This window comes from Phymastichus coffea, unplaced genomic scaffold, assembly GCF_024137745.1.
Source record: "Phymastichus coffea isolate CEN01 unplaced genomic scaffold, Cenicafe_Pcof_1.1 PCOF00003, whole genome shotgun sequence".
Taxonomy (NCBI): Eukaryota; Metazoa; Arthropoda; class Insecta; order Hymenoptera; family Eulophidae; genus Phymastichus; species Phymastichus coffea.
This window is the reverse complement of record NW_026706814.1, coordinates 12,568,685-12,587,460: the sequence shown is the minus strand read 5'-3', so window position 1 is coordinate 12,587,460 and position 18,776 is coordinate 12,568,685. Positions and strand designations below refer to the sequence as shown.

The window sequence follows — 18,776 nt, the reverse complement described above, 5'->3', positions numbered from 1 at the left end:
ATTTTTCAATCAGCTTCCAACTGACGCACTAGGATATTTTTTCGTTTAAGTGAGAGCAAGGCTTCAGTGGTATACGCTTAAAAATAAAAAGTTCTTCGCTCGTTTAAGTATTAGAAAAATAGCTTTACTTATTTACACAAAAGTTGCCTGCCCTTTGACCATAATTTTTTGTTTTACCACCCTTTGTACTTTTTTCAAGGCATCTCGCTTACTGTTTCCCTGCGCTTCCTTTATATATTTCTGTAATTCTACTTGTTTCAATTTTTATTTTTTTCGTTCACTCGTTTCAACTATAATCATCATCGCAATCGACGATCTCCAGCCTAAGCACACGACTGGAATCCTGCTAATTGTGTGTTTTTGTATGTATCATTGTCGTACCACGTTAAAACTGTTTTGCACGCATCCTCCTCACGACTCCATAGATACATTTTTAAAAGTTCAACATCAAATATAGAAAATATATATCCTCATATAATTAGTGCTCTACATAATTAGATACACTTTGTTTTATAATACACATACTAGAGGCGCACACGAGGGCACGCGCCGGACCTACACTTGATTTTTAATTTGTTTGCATTTTGTGATTTTGCTTTTTCATCGGTTTTTAGCGTGAGTGGATTCGTTGAACAAGCGCTGGTTACGCTGGCCTTTTTGTTTCCTTCCCTCTCTCTCGCTTAATCGTAATCTTAGTGGCTGTTGGCCTAATTGTCGCCGCGTCTGTGTCATCATCACATTTGTCTCACTCGTCACACCGCGTACGACGTCCCTAAACTTGCGCGGCGAAGGGATGCTCAGCACGGCCGAAGCTTATCCAGCAGCAGCAGCAGCAGCAGCAGCAGCAGCAGCAGCAGCAGCAGTGGCGGCGGCGGCGGCGGCAGCGGCAGCGGCGGCGGTGGCGGCGGCAGCTTTATCGCAGTAATCGCGTTCAGCGGTAGCTTTAACAGCCACCTGATCATTTGTTGCTCGCGTCTTTCTTCATTTCCTTTTGGCGTGCAGCATCTCCATGAGGAGCGTTTGCGTGGGCGCGCCACCGCTGCAATGCTTCTGGTAAAGATGGTCCTCGCCCCTACTCGCCACCACGTGAATGTCTGGTAATACTGCTAGCAACTTGTTGAACTTGTCCTGGGGAGATGAAGAAATGAAGGTTAGCGCAAGTGCAATGGGTTTAGTACTAGTGCCACAGGTATGAGAGCGTCGGCTTACCGGTATCGATGGATAACACGTCAACGTGTAGTCCAAAAGAGCTTGCTGGACCTGCTCGTGACCTTCCTGAACGTGCTTCTTATTAACCAAACCACGAACATCTGCAAAGGGCATTGGAATTAGTCGATCGAACAAGTCGAAGAGGAAAGTAGAGATTGCGCTCGGAACGGCAACTAACCGTGATTGAGAAGCATCAGGAATTTCATACAGATGTAGTCGGATAGGTCAAATTTGAGATCTTGCAGCTTCTGCGAGAGGCTGTTGAAGAGATCGGCGAGGGACGGTACCCCAAGTAGGCCGAGGCAGAGGAGATCAAACTTTTGGCCGTTGTGTAGCGTCGTTTCATCGGGCAGGTTATTGTGTAACCTCTGATGTAGGTGATCCAGCACTAGCATGTCCGACCACGAGTGTTGAAGCAGTTTCATCTGGTCGTCAACCTGCAATCGGCAATCCAGGCGCGTCAATTATTGGCCAACGTCGAAAAGCGCGAGAGTCCAGTTAATAAGCTAAGCGAGACGAGCGATAGAGCGGTCGTTAATCGTCGCTTACGAAATCTTGGCATTTTATACATTTATATTTTTCTTCGCGCGCACGCACACGCGCACGCACACGCACGCGCGTATTAATTGCAATGAACTTTCTACATTAGCGATATAATTCGCACGATATGCACGGCATAATGCGCGCGACTCTTTTACGTAAGCCGTGAGAATTTATAATTATTACTATACGAATATCGCGTTGATATATCGTCAGGGAAAAAACCGGTCAAGCGCTTTTTCGATCACGCCTCGAATTGCACTCTTATCTAATAAAAATGTAGGTCAAGCGTACACGAAATTCCATTGGCAAAAGCTCATCGCGCCGATTTCGCTCGCGAGTATTGTCGAAACTGAAGGAGCGTGCCGAAGAAAGCGCGAGCGCGGGCCGCGAGGCCGGGGGGAACAAAGCCGAGCATCGTCAAAAAAGAAGAGGAAGCGGAGGAGGAGGCGGAGGAGGAGCAGGTTTGGTTGTTGTTAATGAAAAGCGTCCGCGGAGTAGAGGAGCGGTAAGAAGGCGAGAAGCCGCGTCTTTGGGGTAACTGGCGTAACCTAGAAACGTATCTTGTTATGACCTAGATATGAGGCGATGCTTGAAATCATTCAGCGATTGTGCAATGCCGACGCCGCCGCCGCAAGCCGCGAGCAGCGCTGACTGCGGCGCGGTTACCTCACATGCGCGCCGTTCACGCTCCGCACACAGCGACGCGCCACACACTCTCGCTCTCGTCCGTTCACCACCAACAAACGCCAACGGGCACACGCTCGCAGCGACGAGCGCTCTCGGCTGGCTGGCTGGCTGGCTGGCTGGCTGGCTCGCTGGCTCGCTCGCTCGCTCGCGTCCTAGCTCTTTTCCTCCGTGCCCGCTCGAAATGCCGCCGCCGCCGCCGCCGCCGCCGCTGATCTCGTTTGTCGTAAGAGCCGAATAACTCGCCTCGCCGCTTTCCGCAGCTTCCTCGCGACTGCTTTCCGCGCCGGTTGCGCGCCGGTTCGAGCCGAGCTCGCGGCGCGAGCTTTGGAAACGCTCGCTTTCGAAGCGCCTCCTCGGCGCGCGCTGCGGACACCCAATTCGAAAGGTTCTCTCGGCGAGCGAGCGAGCGAGTGTGGATAAGCGCGCGGCCGATCATTTTGAAATTATAAATTATATGCCTCTCTCACAATGTGCCGCGCTTCGCAAGCTTCCACGCGCCGATCGCAATATTCTGCTTGCGTGTCCCAAATCCGATATCGATCCGCGATACGAACGTTGCTTAATTGCGCCAGTGCCACGAGAGCCAGTGGCAAAACTGAAAAATCGTTGGGCCGATGTAGGTCGATGAGAATGCCGTGAATTTTGCGCTTTTTGTCAGCGCGTAATTTTGCAATGAAATTCTTTTCTTTCGCGCTCGCCGACGCGAGCGCCCATTAACATACGCCGCGTAAGTTATGCCGGCCGCTGCTGCTCGCGCGACTCTTGACCCAATTTGTAAATGCCAGTAAATAAACCGTCGATTATATCGCGCTCGCGGGCCAAGAGCAGTGCGTACGCGCGGCCGCCGCCCTCTCGGCGCGGGCGTTCCCGTGCTTTCGGAAATATCGGACCACTCGAATCGATGCTTACCTCGGCCGGCAGCAGGCGCGACAGTAGGCCCGACAGTAGGTCAGTTGTGCGCGCACGACAGCAGCTCGTCCAAGCACAATTCGGCCTCTATGTCGGCGCAAGCAGCGGCGCACAATGCTCGCACTCAACTTTACGCGCGATAATCGCGTTCGAACGCCAGCACAAGCGGCATCTTTGTCGGACAGCACTCTCTCTCTCTCTCTCTCTCTCTCTCTCTCTCTCTCTCTCTCTCTCTCTCTCTCTCTTTGTTTCCCTTATCGCGCGCCCGGAGCCCTATAGAATTCGTCAAATTGATCGACGTACCGGGCGTTCGGCGCTGAATCGACCGATAAATAAGCCGTGGGTGCGAGTGGGTGTGCGAGCGGGCCACGCGAATGTGCACTGCATTAGGAATAACCTGGATTCAGCGACGTTCTGGATTCTAAAAATACGCGACGCCTCTGATTTCCGAGCTGCGCGATTGAAGGGACCCCGTGCATACGAAGACATGCCGCAGCCAGGTGTGCTTGGCGAAGGGCGCGCGTACCTTGAGATCTTTGAAGAAGACGGAATTCCTCGCCCAGTCGACTTGCGAGAAGAGGTTCTGGTCGAGGACCTTGCACATGAGCTCGAAAAGGTCCACCTCGCACTGGTTGTAGGTCTGGTTCTGCAGGAGGCCGAACAGCGAGGCTTGCCACTCGCGATCGTCGACCGACTGTATGAAGTCTCGGATCATGGGACTAGTTTTGATGGACGCGAGGTTGGCACTATTGGCTTGCTGCTGGTTGGGCGCGCTGGGCGCACCGAGGCCGGCCTGGGCGCTGGCGCCGTGATGGGCCGAGAGCCCGGCCTGGTGCAGGTGCCCGAGGTGGGGCGCGGACCCGACGCCGGGCCCGTGGTGCTCGAAGGCGCCGAAGCCCTTGGGACTGGGCGTCGTCGAGTTGGCCGGCCAGAGCTTGTTGTCCAGCGGGTTGGAGCCCGCCGCGCCCTGCATGTGGCCGCCGCTGTTGCTCGTCGCCGAGGACAGCGACGCCTGCGTCGATGGCGCGATCATGTGCTGCTGCCCACTCTGTAGGAACAACGGCAAATCGGCAGCGTTAGTACCTCGGCTGTTCGCGCGCTCGAGGAGCGGCGGCCCAGGCCGAGTGCGGTGCTCGGCGTGGGCCGATCGGATGATACTGACCCCGGAGACGCCGCCGGCCTGAGTGGTCACCAGTCCAGCAGCTACGGCCGCGGGCGATGGCGAGGAGTCGGGCGACGAGGTCAGCGACGAGACTTGAGGTATCTGAATCTCTTGCTTGATGTGAAGGAAGGGCGCGACTGTGTTGGGATAGCTAGTCGGGTCGCCGAGCGTGCCACGGATCGTCTGGAGAGCCAACTGCCGCTGCCTCATCATTTGCAGCTTCCGCGCCCTGTCGCGCTTGTACATCGGTCCAAATTTGTTCCTGCCGCCGCGCATCCTGTCCGCTCGAACCGCTGTAACATCCAAGCAGCAATTTCGCGCGTTAATGGCGCAACGCCGCAACTGCTCGGCGCTGCCTGTCGTTCTTCGAGATTCGGGCAACGGCCGACGGTCGCCCTTCGATGGCGCTCGTGCGCGAAGAGAGGCCGCCCGCGTCGCCGTGCTCGCGAGGACCTTGAAACCGTTCCAAGGCAACCGATAGATAAGCGGGCGCGTTCGTTCCGTCTCGTTTTCGCGCCATTGCCGAGCAGCTCCCCTCTCGCCTCTCCGCACGCGCGCGGACGGCGTGCCGTCGAGTCGTTCGAGCATCCGACGAGCGCATCGCGAGGAAAGCCGAGCCGAGAAAGAAGACCCCCGTCGGCGACGGGGACTCGGGGACGCGACGAAAAAAACCCGAGCCAGCGGGGAAGGGCTTTGAGGAGGAGGGCCCGGGGCCTTGATTTTGACCGGCCGAAAGGCCGAAAGGCGGAAGTGGCGGCTAATCGCTCGGCGAGCCACCTCCACGACACAAAGCTCGCCGCCGCGAACGCACGAACAGACCGACGCTGGCCGAAATTCATCGGAGCGATGCAGCCTCGCTGCCGCGTCGCGCGTCACGCAATCGCGGCAACGCTGATCGGGCCAACGTTCGACAGCGACGACGAGTGCATCTTGAAACGCGTCGAAAGCGCGACGGCACGTCGGCGAGAGCCGAGCGGTGGCATTAACGAAAGAGGCCAGCTCGCCAATGGGCCGCGACCTTATGCACACGCGCGCGCGCGCGCTCGCTCGCACGCAAACGCACAGCGACGACTCGCGGCAGCTAGCGCGAATGTAGGTGAATCGAAACGGCAAACAAAGCCTACCCGCCGAGGGCTCGCCTACGCGCGCACGTGCGAGCGCGCGTCCATTTTCTTTCCTGCCGCGGAGCGACGACGGCCAAGACGATGCTGCCCTCGGGAAAGCCGCGCCAAATCGACCGGACAAAGGCACCGCTTGTGCGGCGTGCAGATAAAACGAGCAATGTCGGCGCCGTGTCGTGACGTCGCGGCGACGTTGCAGTAGGGAGGGGCTCCGATGAATTTCGGCCGACGTCGATCTGTTCCTCTGCTCGTGGCGAGTGTGTATCGACGGCACGGGGGCGCGTGCGCAATAGAAAAAGGAGGAAAGGCGAAGAGCGCGAGACAACGCCGCGCGGCCGGGGCAGAGCGAAGCGGACGGAGTGCCAGCAAAAGCAAGCGGCGGTTGCGCGCAAGTATAATGCTCGTCGAAAGTGAAAGGAGGTTGACTGGCGGAGCGCGCGCGCGCGCACACACACACACACAGCTGCGCGCGTCCAGCGCCGCTCCCCCACCCGGCTCGGCTCGCCGTCGTCCTCTCGCGCGTCCGTGGTGCGGCACCCGCGGATACGCCGTCCTCGTTGCCGGCAGGCCGCTGCGCGCTCCGCGGCATCGCCGTTCGATCGCGGCCGCGAGGCCAGCCGGTGCCAACCTGGCGCGCGCATCCCGGCGAGGAGCTCGCCGCCTCGAGGTTGGACAATGCGCGGCTTTTAAATCGCGCGCGCGCGCTGGAATTCCCCACGTTCGAGTTTTTTACTGGCGCGTTTCTATATTTGTCCCACACACCCATGTGCGCCGGCTGCCATGCCGCCGCAGCCTGTCCCTTTCTCCTTATATTACTTACGCGCCGCTCTCCTACATGGCGACATACGCCGACTCGAGCAACTACTCCGCGCCGTACTTGCTCCCCTTTTCTCCTTGGCCGCAAATACAGCGCCGACATCTCGCCGATGGCTTCTCGTTTTTAGCCGCTCGCGGCCGAATCCTCGGCCACGACGCCACTCGCGGTTCTCGCGGCGCCGGCCGCTGCCAGCGTCTGGCTCGTTCTTTGTTCGCCGGGCAAATGCACTTTGTCACGGTGAGGCTTTATTACGCCTGGCGGTGCCGCCTGCGCTCGCATTAATTAGCCAAGTTTCTCAAATCTCGCTTACCGCGGCGCGAGAGAGCTCCAGCGCTGCCAATGAATAATGCATGCGCGCCAAGAGAGAGAGAGAGAGAGAGAGAGAGAGAGAGAGAGAGCTTGAATGCCGATTCGTACGTGGGACTTTGCGAAAGTAAACGGCACTGCGCGACATTCAAGTCGATCTTGCACTAGCTGCGCTACTCGCGAATGTCCAGCGCCAGAATCCGATACTTGCTCGTGCTTCTCGACTCGGACGTTCGCCGTCCGATCGCACGCGAAAATAACGATCCCTGAATGCCGATTTCACTTCTATCGAGCGCCTGGTCGACAAACGGGAAAGCATTTGGATGCGAGCATCCTTCCACTTGGCCTATCGTGGGCCACGAGCCGCTGGAGTCCGATTGTGTTTGGTGAAAGCGTTATGCCACCTCGGAAAGACAAAAATGGAAGAAAAAAGACAAGCACACAGTCGGTGGAAACAATGCTATCGCGGCACGTTGACAGCGCTAATGAGAATTAAAAGAACTCGGGAGTGGCGCGTGTGCCGCTCGCTTTTAAAGCCGAATGCCGCGCGCGTCGAGCGAGAGGGATCCTCGAGCCGCGCGATCGAACGATCGCCACGGGCGGCTTCCATGCACGCGCGTTCTGCGCCCATTTTTCAATCGGCCCGCAGTTAAAAGCGATCGGCAGTCGTTCTTTCCGCACGACGACGACTGATTTATAATTCGCGCGCGCGCTCGCGTACACGTATTTGGTTTCAAGCGAGCGCAGATTCCGATCGATAATCCACCGTGCGAGCGACAAACGAGTCGCGGCATCGATCTTTCCTCGTGCATCGCGCTGCTGCGCCCAACGAGTCGCGCGCGGAAAAGGCGAGCCCGCGCTGCCGCTCTCGAGATTGGAAAGCGGCGCCGCTCGAGTATTTTCGGCCGTGGGCGTTATCCGAAGCGGCCCGCATCTCCGCGCCGCGCACACGCGGGCCAGGCCGAAAACCCGAGAGTCCGCGGAACGGGATCGACCTGTTGCGCGCAGTCGGCCGTGCGGCAGCCCGGGGGTATCGAGAGCGCGGCGGCGCGCGCGCCAATCGGATCGCGGGTGTCGACACCGACTGCGAAATCGCGCGTTCGCCGGGCGGCGCCGGTGCTCTCGGCCGGCCGAGCGCGGATAGCGCGAGATAAGCCGCGCGGCGCGCGCCCCGAGCGCGGAAGCAGGAACAGCGCTCCGGCTATAATTAAGAGCGGGCGCTCGGCTCGCTGCCGGGCCGCTCGCCGCGCCTCGGCTTCCGAGCAAGATCGCGGCGGCGTCACCGCGAACGCCGAGAATAGCGCGCGCTTGGGAAAACGGCGGCACGGGCGACGGATGGATCGGCCCGCCGCGATTCCGGCCAGCTTTTCTTTGGGCGCAACAAGAGCAGGCCGGTGGAAGTAGAGCGGGCCAGCGGCGCGTTGGAGAATTGGCGAAGCCGAGCGCCGAGCGCCGAGCGCCGAGCGCCGAGCGAAACTTTTCCGGCAGGCCGCGGTGGAAGCCGCGCGCGCGTTGCGTAACGCCGCCCGCGGCGCGCGCTCTCGCGAGCCGGCCCCTCTCCCGTCGGGCCACGCGCGGCCACTCGCCACCGCGCGCGCTCTTGGCCGCGTCTCCACGCCGGGAGCCTGCGCAGCTCGTCCCCGCGAGAGCGAGGGCAACGGGAGCGAGCTTTTACCGGCACCGCCGCGCGCTCGACCTACTCTCCTCCTTTTTTCCCGTTTCGCCGGCGCCCCCAACTTTCCGACGCCCTCGTCGTCGGTCGGCGTCGCTAGGCACGATTTCGGTCGCCGGCCATCCGGACTCGACATAGATCCGTGGAAAGCGCAGCCCTGGCCCGCCGGTCGATTAGCGCGCGCCTCGGCATCCGACCCGCCCGGACGTCGACGCGCCGAGCCATCCCAATTTCACGCGCGACGCTCCCGCGCGCTCTCGCTGTTGTAAAGTTTTCGCCTCGGCGAACATCGGCGCTTCGGCGGCGCTCTTCCAATATTTGAAACCAATAATTGCACGAGTGATAGCTTATCGTAATTTGTAATGTTGACATGCGCGTCTGATAAGCGGCTGTCGCATTTTTGTTTTAGCTGGCTGCTCGCGGGCATTGTTGCTGTAACAGCGTGCGCGTGTATTTCGGCGCAATTCGAATTCAGCGTCAGTGTGTGTCAGTGGCAAACGGGCCAGGCGGCTCGGGTTTCGGCCGAGAAGGGCGCGGAAACGGTATATCCACCGGGGGGCTGGCGCTGCTCCGATAATCGCGCTTGCACAAGGTCGACTTTGTCGGGAGCAGCGGCGTCGGCTCGAGGAAACACGCGTCCAACGGAAGAGAGTCGGGTCGAGTCGCGGAAGCGCGATTAATTCGATCAGAGCCGATCGCGAAGTGGATCGCGAAGGAGCGTCGCCGAGAGCGAAAAGCCGACGACGAAACGCGGCGGCCGGCCGGCGCTGCGCGCGCGTGGCTCGCTCGATTCCTCGTTTTCTCTCTCTCTCTCTCTCTCTCTCTCTCTCTCTCTCTCTCTCTCTCTCTCTCTCTCACCGTCGTGCACGCGCGCGCGTCCCGAACATCCGCTAATGCGCCCGACCGATATTTGTCCCAGAAACATCGAGCGCACGTGGCGCGCGGGAAGAGTGACGGCCCAAGCGAGAGGCCAGAAGGAAAGATCAAACGTGAAATTTATGCGCGTCACGCCGCCGGGACGTAAGCTAATCAAACGTACGACTGGTGGCTTTGTTTAAGGATGAGAAAGTCGCGTAAATAACAAAACGAGAAAGAAGCTGGCAGTAAAAAAGAACGAGTGGCAAGCGCTAGTCAGAAAGCGCGCGGCCAGGAGGCACGTTGAAAAGCCAAACGTGACGTAATTACACACGCCAAATGTGCGCGACTGTGTGTGTGTGTGTGTGTCTGTTGTCGCAAGCCACGCTCAAATTCTACGTGCCGGAACGAAAAAAACATTTTGCCGCGAGAGCATCAAAATTAAATGAGAAACCGTCTGTGATTTATCGTCGAAATTAGTAACAATAATAACAATGGCGGCGGGGGTTATTAGTCGAAATGAGGATAAAAATCGGATAAGATCGGCGTCAGCCGTGTCTGTGTGTACGTGTGACAGCAAAATTGTAGAGCTCGCGTAGGTGCTTATTAAGAAACAACGCAGCGGTGCACATGGCCCTAATACGTCCATTAAATATCTCGAGCGAACGAGAAAAAAAAGGAAAAAAAAAAGTGTCGCTATATCGAGCGGATTTTCGTGGAGGCACGTGCGACGTGAAGCTGATAGAGGGCGACGTGGCATGCATGGAAACAGGTGCTTTCGCACGAAGAAGATCGCGGCCAGGTGAGGATGATGGGGAATTTTCGCGAGGAGGATCTGCGAGTCGGTGCGCATACAGTAGGTATAGAGGCGTAGAGCGCGAGCTGGAGAGGGAGCGAGATTACACAATTGGCCGCCTCGGCCTAACCTTTCTCCCCCTCCGCTCGGCGTGCGCGCGCGGATCGGAGATACCAACACAGCCACGACACGCAGAGTGAATGAGAGGCATACGTATAGGTAGAAAAGAGGGGCCGAGCAGGCAGGCAGGCAGGCAGGCAGGCACACACAAGCTCGCTCTCGCTCACGCTACCCACGGAGGCGCGAGCTGGGGGGTTTTGCTTGCAACATAATACAATAATTATGAAATTCGTGAGTTTCCAAACAGACACGACAGGCCTTCGTCTCTCTCTCTCTCTCTCTCTCTCTCTCTCTCTCTCTCTCTCTCTCTCTCTCTCTCTCTCTCTCTATCGCTGTCTCTCGTTGGATGGGCAGGCAGCCGAGAGCTCTCCTCGGCTTTTAGCCCCGAAAATTGCACGGCAGCGTCCACAACGCGTCGCTCGATCAATTTGCACGCGGACCCGATTTAGTCATGACCACCCCGCGAGTTGACTGAACGCGAGCACTCTTGACTCCGGCCGTTTATTAATAGGACTGTGCGCGTCGTCGTCGAGAGCTGCTACTGCTGCGCCGCCTTGCGAACTCGGTCAAGGTTACCGTCCACCTGCACCAATCGAGAGCGGCTAGCAGTCGCTATCTGCTATCTCTTTCTCGCATTCTTCTGCGCAAAATAACCTCGACCTCGCGCTCACTTGAAAACTCGATAAAACCGGCACATTTGGCAAATCCGAGCGAACAATGATCGCGCGTACTCGTGGCCACGACGGCGAGCTCGACTTTTACTTTCGGCTGTCGACACATCGCTCCGAATTCCGAATACCGCCGAATACCGAGAGATTCGTATCGCTCGGAAAGGCAGGCGATAGGCCACATAACGATCGCCGGTGAAAAGTCAAGTGCAGTCTGCTGGCGAGAGAGCGACGAGACGATAAAGCTTCGGCAACGGCGATGACTCGTCGCCGAGATGATTTACAGGCGAAAAAAGGAGAGAGAGAGAGAGAGAGAGAGAGGTTTGGACGCGCGACAACGCGATGCGGTCGTCTTATTAAACGTCAACGCCCCCGCACTGCTAACATTTAGTCGGACTCGAGCGATCCTCGTAAATCACTTTCTCTCGCTGCCAGCGGCTTTAAGCATATCGAGGAGCTGCAGTCCACGTGCAGCGCAGCACGAGCCTTTTATTGGCAATTTGCAGTCCGGGATTTTCGGCGGTGCTCAACATGTGTTCCCGAATGACGAACGGTGCATCGGAGAAACGCGACTCCCGTGAGTTTTTGGTCAGCTTTTTTTGTTCCGGCCACAAAGCCGCGCTGATTACGACGGAAACGTCGCGCCGAACAATGACATAAACTCCGAGCAGCGTGAGAAGTGTACTTTGACTGGGCGAGGGGGGAGGGGGGCAGATTTGCGTGGCTATTGTGGCCAATCGGTCAACAAACAAGCCGTACGATGGAGCATGTATAGCTTGTAGTCGGAGCTGACCGCAAGGAGAACAAGAGAAACTACGAGGTTGCAATGATTTTTAGGCAGGCACGTGCATCGATACGGCAACAGCGACCGCGATCTGCAAACGTAAAAATCCCGAGATACGTGCGTCGCATTGTCGCGGCGTAATTTGACTGGGGGCCAGGCAGTGCCCGAGAGAGAGAGAGAGAGAGAGAGAGAGAGAGAGAGAGAGAGAGAGAGAGAGAGAGAGAGAGAGAGAGAGAGAGAGAGAGAGAGAGAGAGAGAGAGAGAGAGAGAGAGAGGCCATAGGTGCGAGCGAGAATAGCGAGCGAGTAGCCGCGCGGCTCTAAGCTGCCGGGCTCTTTCTCTTTTATTACGCAGGAGGCCCGGGCGAGCAGGCAAGCGGCAGCTGGCCGATTAGCAAATAGCCATTTCCAAATTGCACGCGCGCCGCCTACCTACGTCGTACCTCCAGCCGAGCGTGCGCGCGCGCCCTCTCACGGCGAGGCTGGACGAGCAGCGCGGCGGCAGCGCCCGGCTCGCTGACCAGTTGCACTTGCCCTCCTCTGTGCGGGCGGCGACGGGGCGCGCAAACCGTCCGCGCGGGCCCTTGGTCGATCGGCGCCACGGCATCGGCCGGGCCGCGCGCGCGCCAAGAGAGACTCGGGGAGCTCGCGGCCGCGTGGACGTGCCGGGGAGTGCGCTTGTGCAACGCCGAGCGTAGGTATAGCGCGCGTGTCGCGCTGCAGCGGCATGCGACGGAGAGAGCGGCGGGGCGATTGCGAAAGGGGCCGTTTCGAGATTCGCTTAATCGTCGGGCCTTGGGGGCCTAGACCCACTTTGCCGCGGCGATTGCGGCGCGCCGAGCGCGGACGCCGAGCGCGGACGCCGAGTGCTGCTCGCGACAAAGCGTTTTCCCTCGAAAATGTTCGGAATGTCGAGTAGCGCGCGCGCGCGCGCCGAAAAGAGGACAAGCCCGTGCTTTGGGAGCGCCTATTCACCTTTTTTTTTCATTGCGCGCCAACTCGCTATCTGGCAACTTGATTATATTGAAATAAGGCTGCTGATACGGCAGACGCTAGCAGTGTAATCAATGTACACACCGGCTACTCCAATGGGTTTTCTCGCGGCTTTCATCGGCGCGAGAAAGCCGTTCGGTATTTTAACCTTGCTCTTATCTGCTATCGACAATAATAAACACGGCTGATAGTAGCTTGCCGACCAAGCGAGTGCACTATTTTTGTAGTTGCGGCTCGATATATCGACGAGTCGAGGCGAGCGCTTGCAATGCGAGCAGCGGACGGAGTATAGGTGCAATTAAATTGGCAAGAGCTCTCACGCGTCATAGCGTGCACGCGTCAAAATTGGCACATTTAACCGGTCGGCCGAGCGAGCGCGCGCACTGACTCATCGATTACGTCCAATCATGCGCGCACGCTCTCGACACTGGCACTTTCGTACGAAGCGGTTGGCACTTGGAAAAGGCGCTCTGCCCCGAAAAGCCGACCGGCCGACCGGAGCTGCCTCCGCGCGACCAGGCGCACGCGCGACCCCCGCAGACCACCAAACCTACGCCGCTCTAAAAGCTCTGTGCTACCGGCACCGTTTCATTCAACCTCGCCGCGGCTCCTCTCTTGGCCTCCTTTTCTCGCTCTTTTGCCTCCAAACGCGCGTCGCCGTTTTTCCGACTCTCTGACGCTCGTTCTCCCGCGCTCGCCCCTTTTAATTAGACGGCCCAGCTTCATATCGTCGCTAGGCATACTTTTGGGGCTTCGTTTGTGCGGATTATTAGCCTAGATTTTTTTCGAGTCCTAGTTACGCTCGCAACGTTACAGGTGAGATTTATCGAACGTCATTTTTTCATTTTTCATTTTTTTTTCTTAAGCAATGTAACGGCTTCGCGATGGAAAACGTCGATTTCTCACGATTTCAGCAATAATCCGCGTCGGAATAAAAGAAACTAGTAAAATTTCCATTTCACAAGCTTCGATCAGCAGCTAAATAATAAAGCAAAACTTTCTATTGATTAATGCATCCTTGTGAGCAAAGCGGCGCGCTAATAATCCGTTGTTGCTTTTTTTTTAAAATAATGACAATAGAGCGCGAATAGAAACAAAGAAAGGAAAAATTGGCTCAACGAATTGATTGCTCGTAGGCGCCTCGTGGCAGTACGGTCCTGTGAGCGCAGAAGCGAAAGCTGTGGGTCAGGCCGAGTTGTATGTGTGTCGAGCCTCCCCGCGCTCGCCCCGCCAGAAAGTCGTTTGTAATAAAATCAATGAGCGCTGGTTTACATAATGGCAATCGAGAGTACAGCGCGCAGCAGACGGAGTTACGTTAATCGGCGCACGCACATCTCGGACGCGAGCTTCTCTCTCTCTCTTTCTCTCTCTCTCTCTCTCTCTCTCTGTCGTGCGCGCGCGCGCACGCGACTGCTTTTGCCACGACGAAATCGAAAGTGCTACGATACGCGTCGTTTTCGATTTCGGGCGCGGTCGCTCTCGCGCTGGCGCAGCAGCGCCGGTGGCGCGCGCGAAATTCGTGTCGAACCAACGTCGTTCGACGCCCGACTGACGAGCTTTATTTATCTCTCTCTCTCTCTCTCTCTCTCTCTCGCCGTCCGCTCGGGCGATTTGTGCAGTTGCGGAATTTTTGTCTTTCTTTCAGGCTATCGCGAGAGTCGTGCGTACGACGCGAGTACGAGTGCGCGCGTGTTCGCGCTTCGTTTTCATTGTAATTTATCGGTGCGGCATCGATCAATTAGCATTGAGCTCGTCGTTTCGCACCGATCGCGCGCTCGTACATTATTTTTCCAGGCATTGGCACGATTATTGCGTAACGTGTTTAGTTCGCGGATAAAAATAGTCGAGTATTATGCATGACCTACTTTTCGCTTCTCTCGAGCGCGCTCGAGAAACGGTTCGCGCTTATAACGCTCGTTCCACATCAATCTCGGATCTTTCTGCTGAATACGCATTACACGGCGGCAGACTGCGAAATGATTGTTTTATTTGTTCTCAGCGTCAAAACAAGGCGACGACGGCGACGGCGACTCCTGCCAGCCGTGGCAATTGATGCAAATGTAATCGCAGCCGCCGCGGCGAGTGGGGGAGGAGTTGCATGCAGTGCAGTGCGTCCGCAGCACGCATTTTCGCTCTTGACCTCCATATTAGCGAGCCGACGTCGGCCACGTGCAGCCACGGCTGGAAATTGCAGCGACGGGAGCGACGACGAGCCGCCGCGCCATTATTATCGTTTCGGCTGTTGCAGATGCCACGTAAGAGCGGGATCGCTCGTCGACAGGACCGACCATCGGACGATCGACGACTGGCCGAGTCCGCGAACGGTGCACTCTCCGGAGATTCGTGGCCGCAAGTCGAGCGAAGGAGAAATTGGGGAAAAGAGCCGAGCCGCTCGGAGGGCAAACGAGAATGAACGGGTGGAAGGGAGAGAAGCCGATGGATCATGATTTTCTCTCTGGTATTAAAAGCAAAGCCGTCCTTGGATGCTCTCTCCCTCTCCGACGTTGCGCGCCGCGAGCTCGCGCTTTACTTTTCACGACCTTGGGACGGCGCGTCCTTGACACGAAAAACCTATATCCACGTGCATATATATCTGTATATGTACGTGGATATTTCACCTCGCGGAGACCGTCAGGCGATCTAATGCTCGAATTGGTCGTTGAATGTACCGATGCACCGCTACTGGCTATCATCGCTGTTTTTCCGCGAGCAGCAGCGGACGCGCGACGTCTCCGCCGCGCGGCGAGGGCAAAGCTTTTCCCTTTCTCTCGTCGTCGCTCGGCCGCGCGGCTCTCGGGCCTATGCCTTTACTGCGGCGCGCAAAACTTCCGAAAGCGATTAGTGCGCCCATTGGGATCGCGAGAGCTTCTTAACGAACCGGCGCTAGCCGCGGTTTGCGACTCGCGCGAGTCGACGGCGAGGCCGACTCTGCAAAGAGAGACGGAGATAGGTGTAGGCGAGCCAGAGTCGCCGATGAAACGGCGAAAAAACGGCGAAAAAACGGCGAAAAAACGGCGAAAAAACGGCGAAAAAACGGCGTGCTGCTCTCACGGACGCGCGGCTTTATCACTGCGATGACGTAACTGCGGCGAGTCGTCGACACGCACGCTTCTGCCGGCGAGATTGTCGTACGCGAACTCGAGGCACGCCGGGCACCTGCACGCGTCGTCGCCGTCGTCATCATCGGCGGTGGCGAGGAAACGGAGAAAGCGAACGCGAACGCGAACGCGATCGCCGCGGGTACTGACCTTCGAGCTTCATGCCAACCTCGAGGCACTTCTGGAACCGGCAGAAGGGGCACCTCTTCCGCTGGGTCTTGTCGATGTGGCAGGAGCGCTCGGCGACGCACGTGTAGACCTTCTTGTTTTGCACTGTCCGCTTGAAGAAGCCCTTGCAGGACTCGCAGGTGAGCAGGCCGTAGTGGTAGCCGCTGACCTTGTCGCCGCAGACCGGGCAAAGCTCCTCGATCACGTCCTTGGTGTCGGGGAAGTCGGAAGGGCCGGGTATCGAACCGGTGACCACGCCCACGTTCACCTGGGCCCCCAGGCCGGCACCGGGCGCGCCGCCGGGGTGGCAGAGCGCGCCGGGCCCGTTGGACGCGGCGCCGCCGGCGGCAGCCTGCTGCCCGCCGCCGGCGCCCGCGCCCAGCGCGGGCGAGGGCGCCGAGTTGCCGGGGTAGCCCGAGCCGTCCAGCTGGCTCTGCGCCTGGCCGGCGTGGCCGGCGCTGCTGTTATTGTTGTTGCTGCTGCTGTTGTTGTTGTTATTGCTGGGGGCGGAGCCGGCGCCGTTGCCGCCGCCACCTGTCGGCGAGAACAGGCAGGTGTAGACCTTCTTGGTGCTGCACGACGGCGAGTTGTTGCGCCTGTAGAAGCCCTTGCAGGACTCGCAGGACAGCAGGCCGTACTGGTAGCCGGACATCTTGTCGCCGCACATGGGGCAGCGGTCCTCCATCTCGTAGAAGGCCGCCTCGAAGCCCGACACCTGGGCCTGCTGCTGCGCAGCCTGCGAGCCCTGCGACATGGACTGCTGGGGGTGGCACATGTTCGAGGCGGGGGAGGGCGCGCAGTTGGCGTACGGCGACGGACTGTACGCGTGTGATTGCTGCTGCTGCTGCTGTTGCTGCTGCTGCTGCGACTGCTGCTGCGTCTGGCTGCCGGCAGCCTGCGGACTGTTCTGGGGACTGAGCTGGAACGGCGACATGTTCAGGGATATAAGGCCCGAGTGCTGCTCCATCTCCAATAACATATCAGCCGACTGGAGGGTGTCGTCGCTGTCTCGCTGTGATAAGCAGGCGTCCGACGTCGACGTTTTCGCTATTCGTCAAGCCGGCCGCCGACTCGCGGTGCTGCTGCTGCGTCTCCTCTGCTGCTGCTGCTGCCTGCCGATCACCGCGCTACCCAACATGCGTTGGCCTTTGTGCTCGACAGCAGAACAGCGGCCCGCTACCCGTTACTGCACTGGGTTACTCTACTGGCGCAGCCTAGTCTACGGCTAATGCACACAAGTCACTGGGGAAGGGAAGGGGGCACAATCGGCGGCTATCACCAATGCGTCCGCGGCATTGCGTCGACCGGCGATCGGGAGCGAGCGAGGCGGCTGGCAGGTCACAGGTGGTCGGAGCACACAACCGATAAATGCGCGTTCGGGCCGAACGGGTATCGAAGCACAGAGATAACGGGCGAAGCACAAAAGCTCGAGGCGGCCGCGGCTGACACACTGTGCACACAGGTCGTCGTCGCTCGTTTGTTGTTGCTTTGCCGAACCGGACGGTCGAACTGAGGCGGTCGCGAGCTGCTCCGCGAGTGTGATGCCGTTCGAGCGCCTGTGCGAGACAGACGGAGAGAGAGAGAGAGAGAGAGACAGACAGAGAGAGAGAGAGAGAGAGCGAGCGCGCGGTGTGGGTGTGCTTCGCTTGCTTCGCTTGCTTCGCTGCCGCTGGTCAACGTGCGCACCGACACGCGCACGCACACACGACACAACTCGACGCCACGACGTTCGCCGCGCTACTGACTGCCGCTGCTGCTCTCTGCGGCGCTCGCTTCCTGAAGGGCCTCGCGCGCGCTCGCTGCTAGTCACCCCCCACCCCTCCGCCGGACTCCTTCCTTCCGTCCTTATCTCCCTCCTCCTGGCTCGCGCGCGCTCTCCGCCTCGGCGCTCCGTCGCGGCTCTCTGCTCCACTTTGCACTGGTAGCCGCGGCGCGCACACGCCAGCCGCGCGACGCGCGTCGCCGAGGCCCTTAATTTTCCGGAAAATTCAACGCCGGCCACGCGGCGGAGCGCAGCAAGGAGCCGCCTGCGCGTCAAGGAGCCAGCGAGCACAGAAGAGCGGCCGGCGCAGCGGAGCGCCGCAAGTGAAAGTGATTCAGCGCCAGGGAGAGAGCGACCAGGTGGCTGGCTGGCTGCGAAGTAGCGAGCCGCGTGGAGTGGGGCGACAACGGAGGGGGGCGCGAGGGTGGAGATGCCGTAGCGGGGAGCGAGCAACAGAGCGGCCGAGCGGTGGGGTTGACCTAGTTACGGAACCAGGTCTATGTCGGCCGCAGAAGTATTGTCCGCGCAACCTACCTCTCCGTCTCTCGCGCGCGCGCTCGCGAGCTACTCGCTCGTTCCCCGTGTGCGCGCTCCGCGTCCACGTCTGCATGCCCGAGCACGTGCTCTGTGTGCGTACTCTCTCTCTCTCTCTCTCTCTCTCCCTCTCCTTCGCGTTCGTAATACGCTTACGAGAGAGCCGAACGAGCTTCGCCCAACATTCTCTCTCTGTGTCGGATGGATCGGCACGTCTCTCTCTCTCTCTCTCTCTCTCTCTCTCTCCCCTTCTTTCTCTCGTTCGCTTTTTCCGGTTATTGTGCAAATCCGCTCATAGGTACTATGTCCGCTCTTTCTCCGAGTTACGCAAGCCTGTCGAACAAGTTCATTTTTGTTTTTCGATTGTCCTCGCGGATGTGCGATATTGCATTGAACGTCAAGATCGATGCTCAAATATTTGACTGCGAAAATGGAGCAGCAAGGATAAAAATAGCAATAAAAAGCGTCGTCTGCGTTAGATGGAAGGAAAATTTCAGCGCTGGCCGCTGTCCGTGCACATACATATGTATAAAGTTCCATGGAGCCGCTGAAATTTTAACTGGTACTTCCTTT

The 18,776-nt window shown here is 58.4% G+C and overlaps 1 protein-coding gene across 1 annotated transcript; it reads right to left on the bottom strand.

Moving 5' to 3' along the window:
- Nucleotides 1-832: 832 nt before the first annotated feature.
- On the bottom strand, nucleotides 833-17,643 carry LOC131664694 (nuclear hormone receptor FTZ-F1). The gene is made up of 6 exons (XM_058935992.1): nucleotides 15,890-17,643; nucleotides 4,511-4,803; nucleotides 3,875-4,396; nucleotides 1,388-1,646; nucleotides 1,210-1,310; nucleotides 833-1,128 (listed from the first exon to the last, which is right to left on the bottom strand). Exons 1-6 carry the CDS (start codon nucleotides 16,884-16,886, stop codon nucleotides 982-984), a joined length of 2,319 nt encoding a protein of 772 aa, XP_058791975.1. The 5' UTR covers nucleotides 16,887-17,643; the 3' UTR covers nucleotides 833-981.
- Between the last annotated feature and the right edge of the window lie 1,133 nt (nucleotides 17,644-18,776).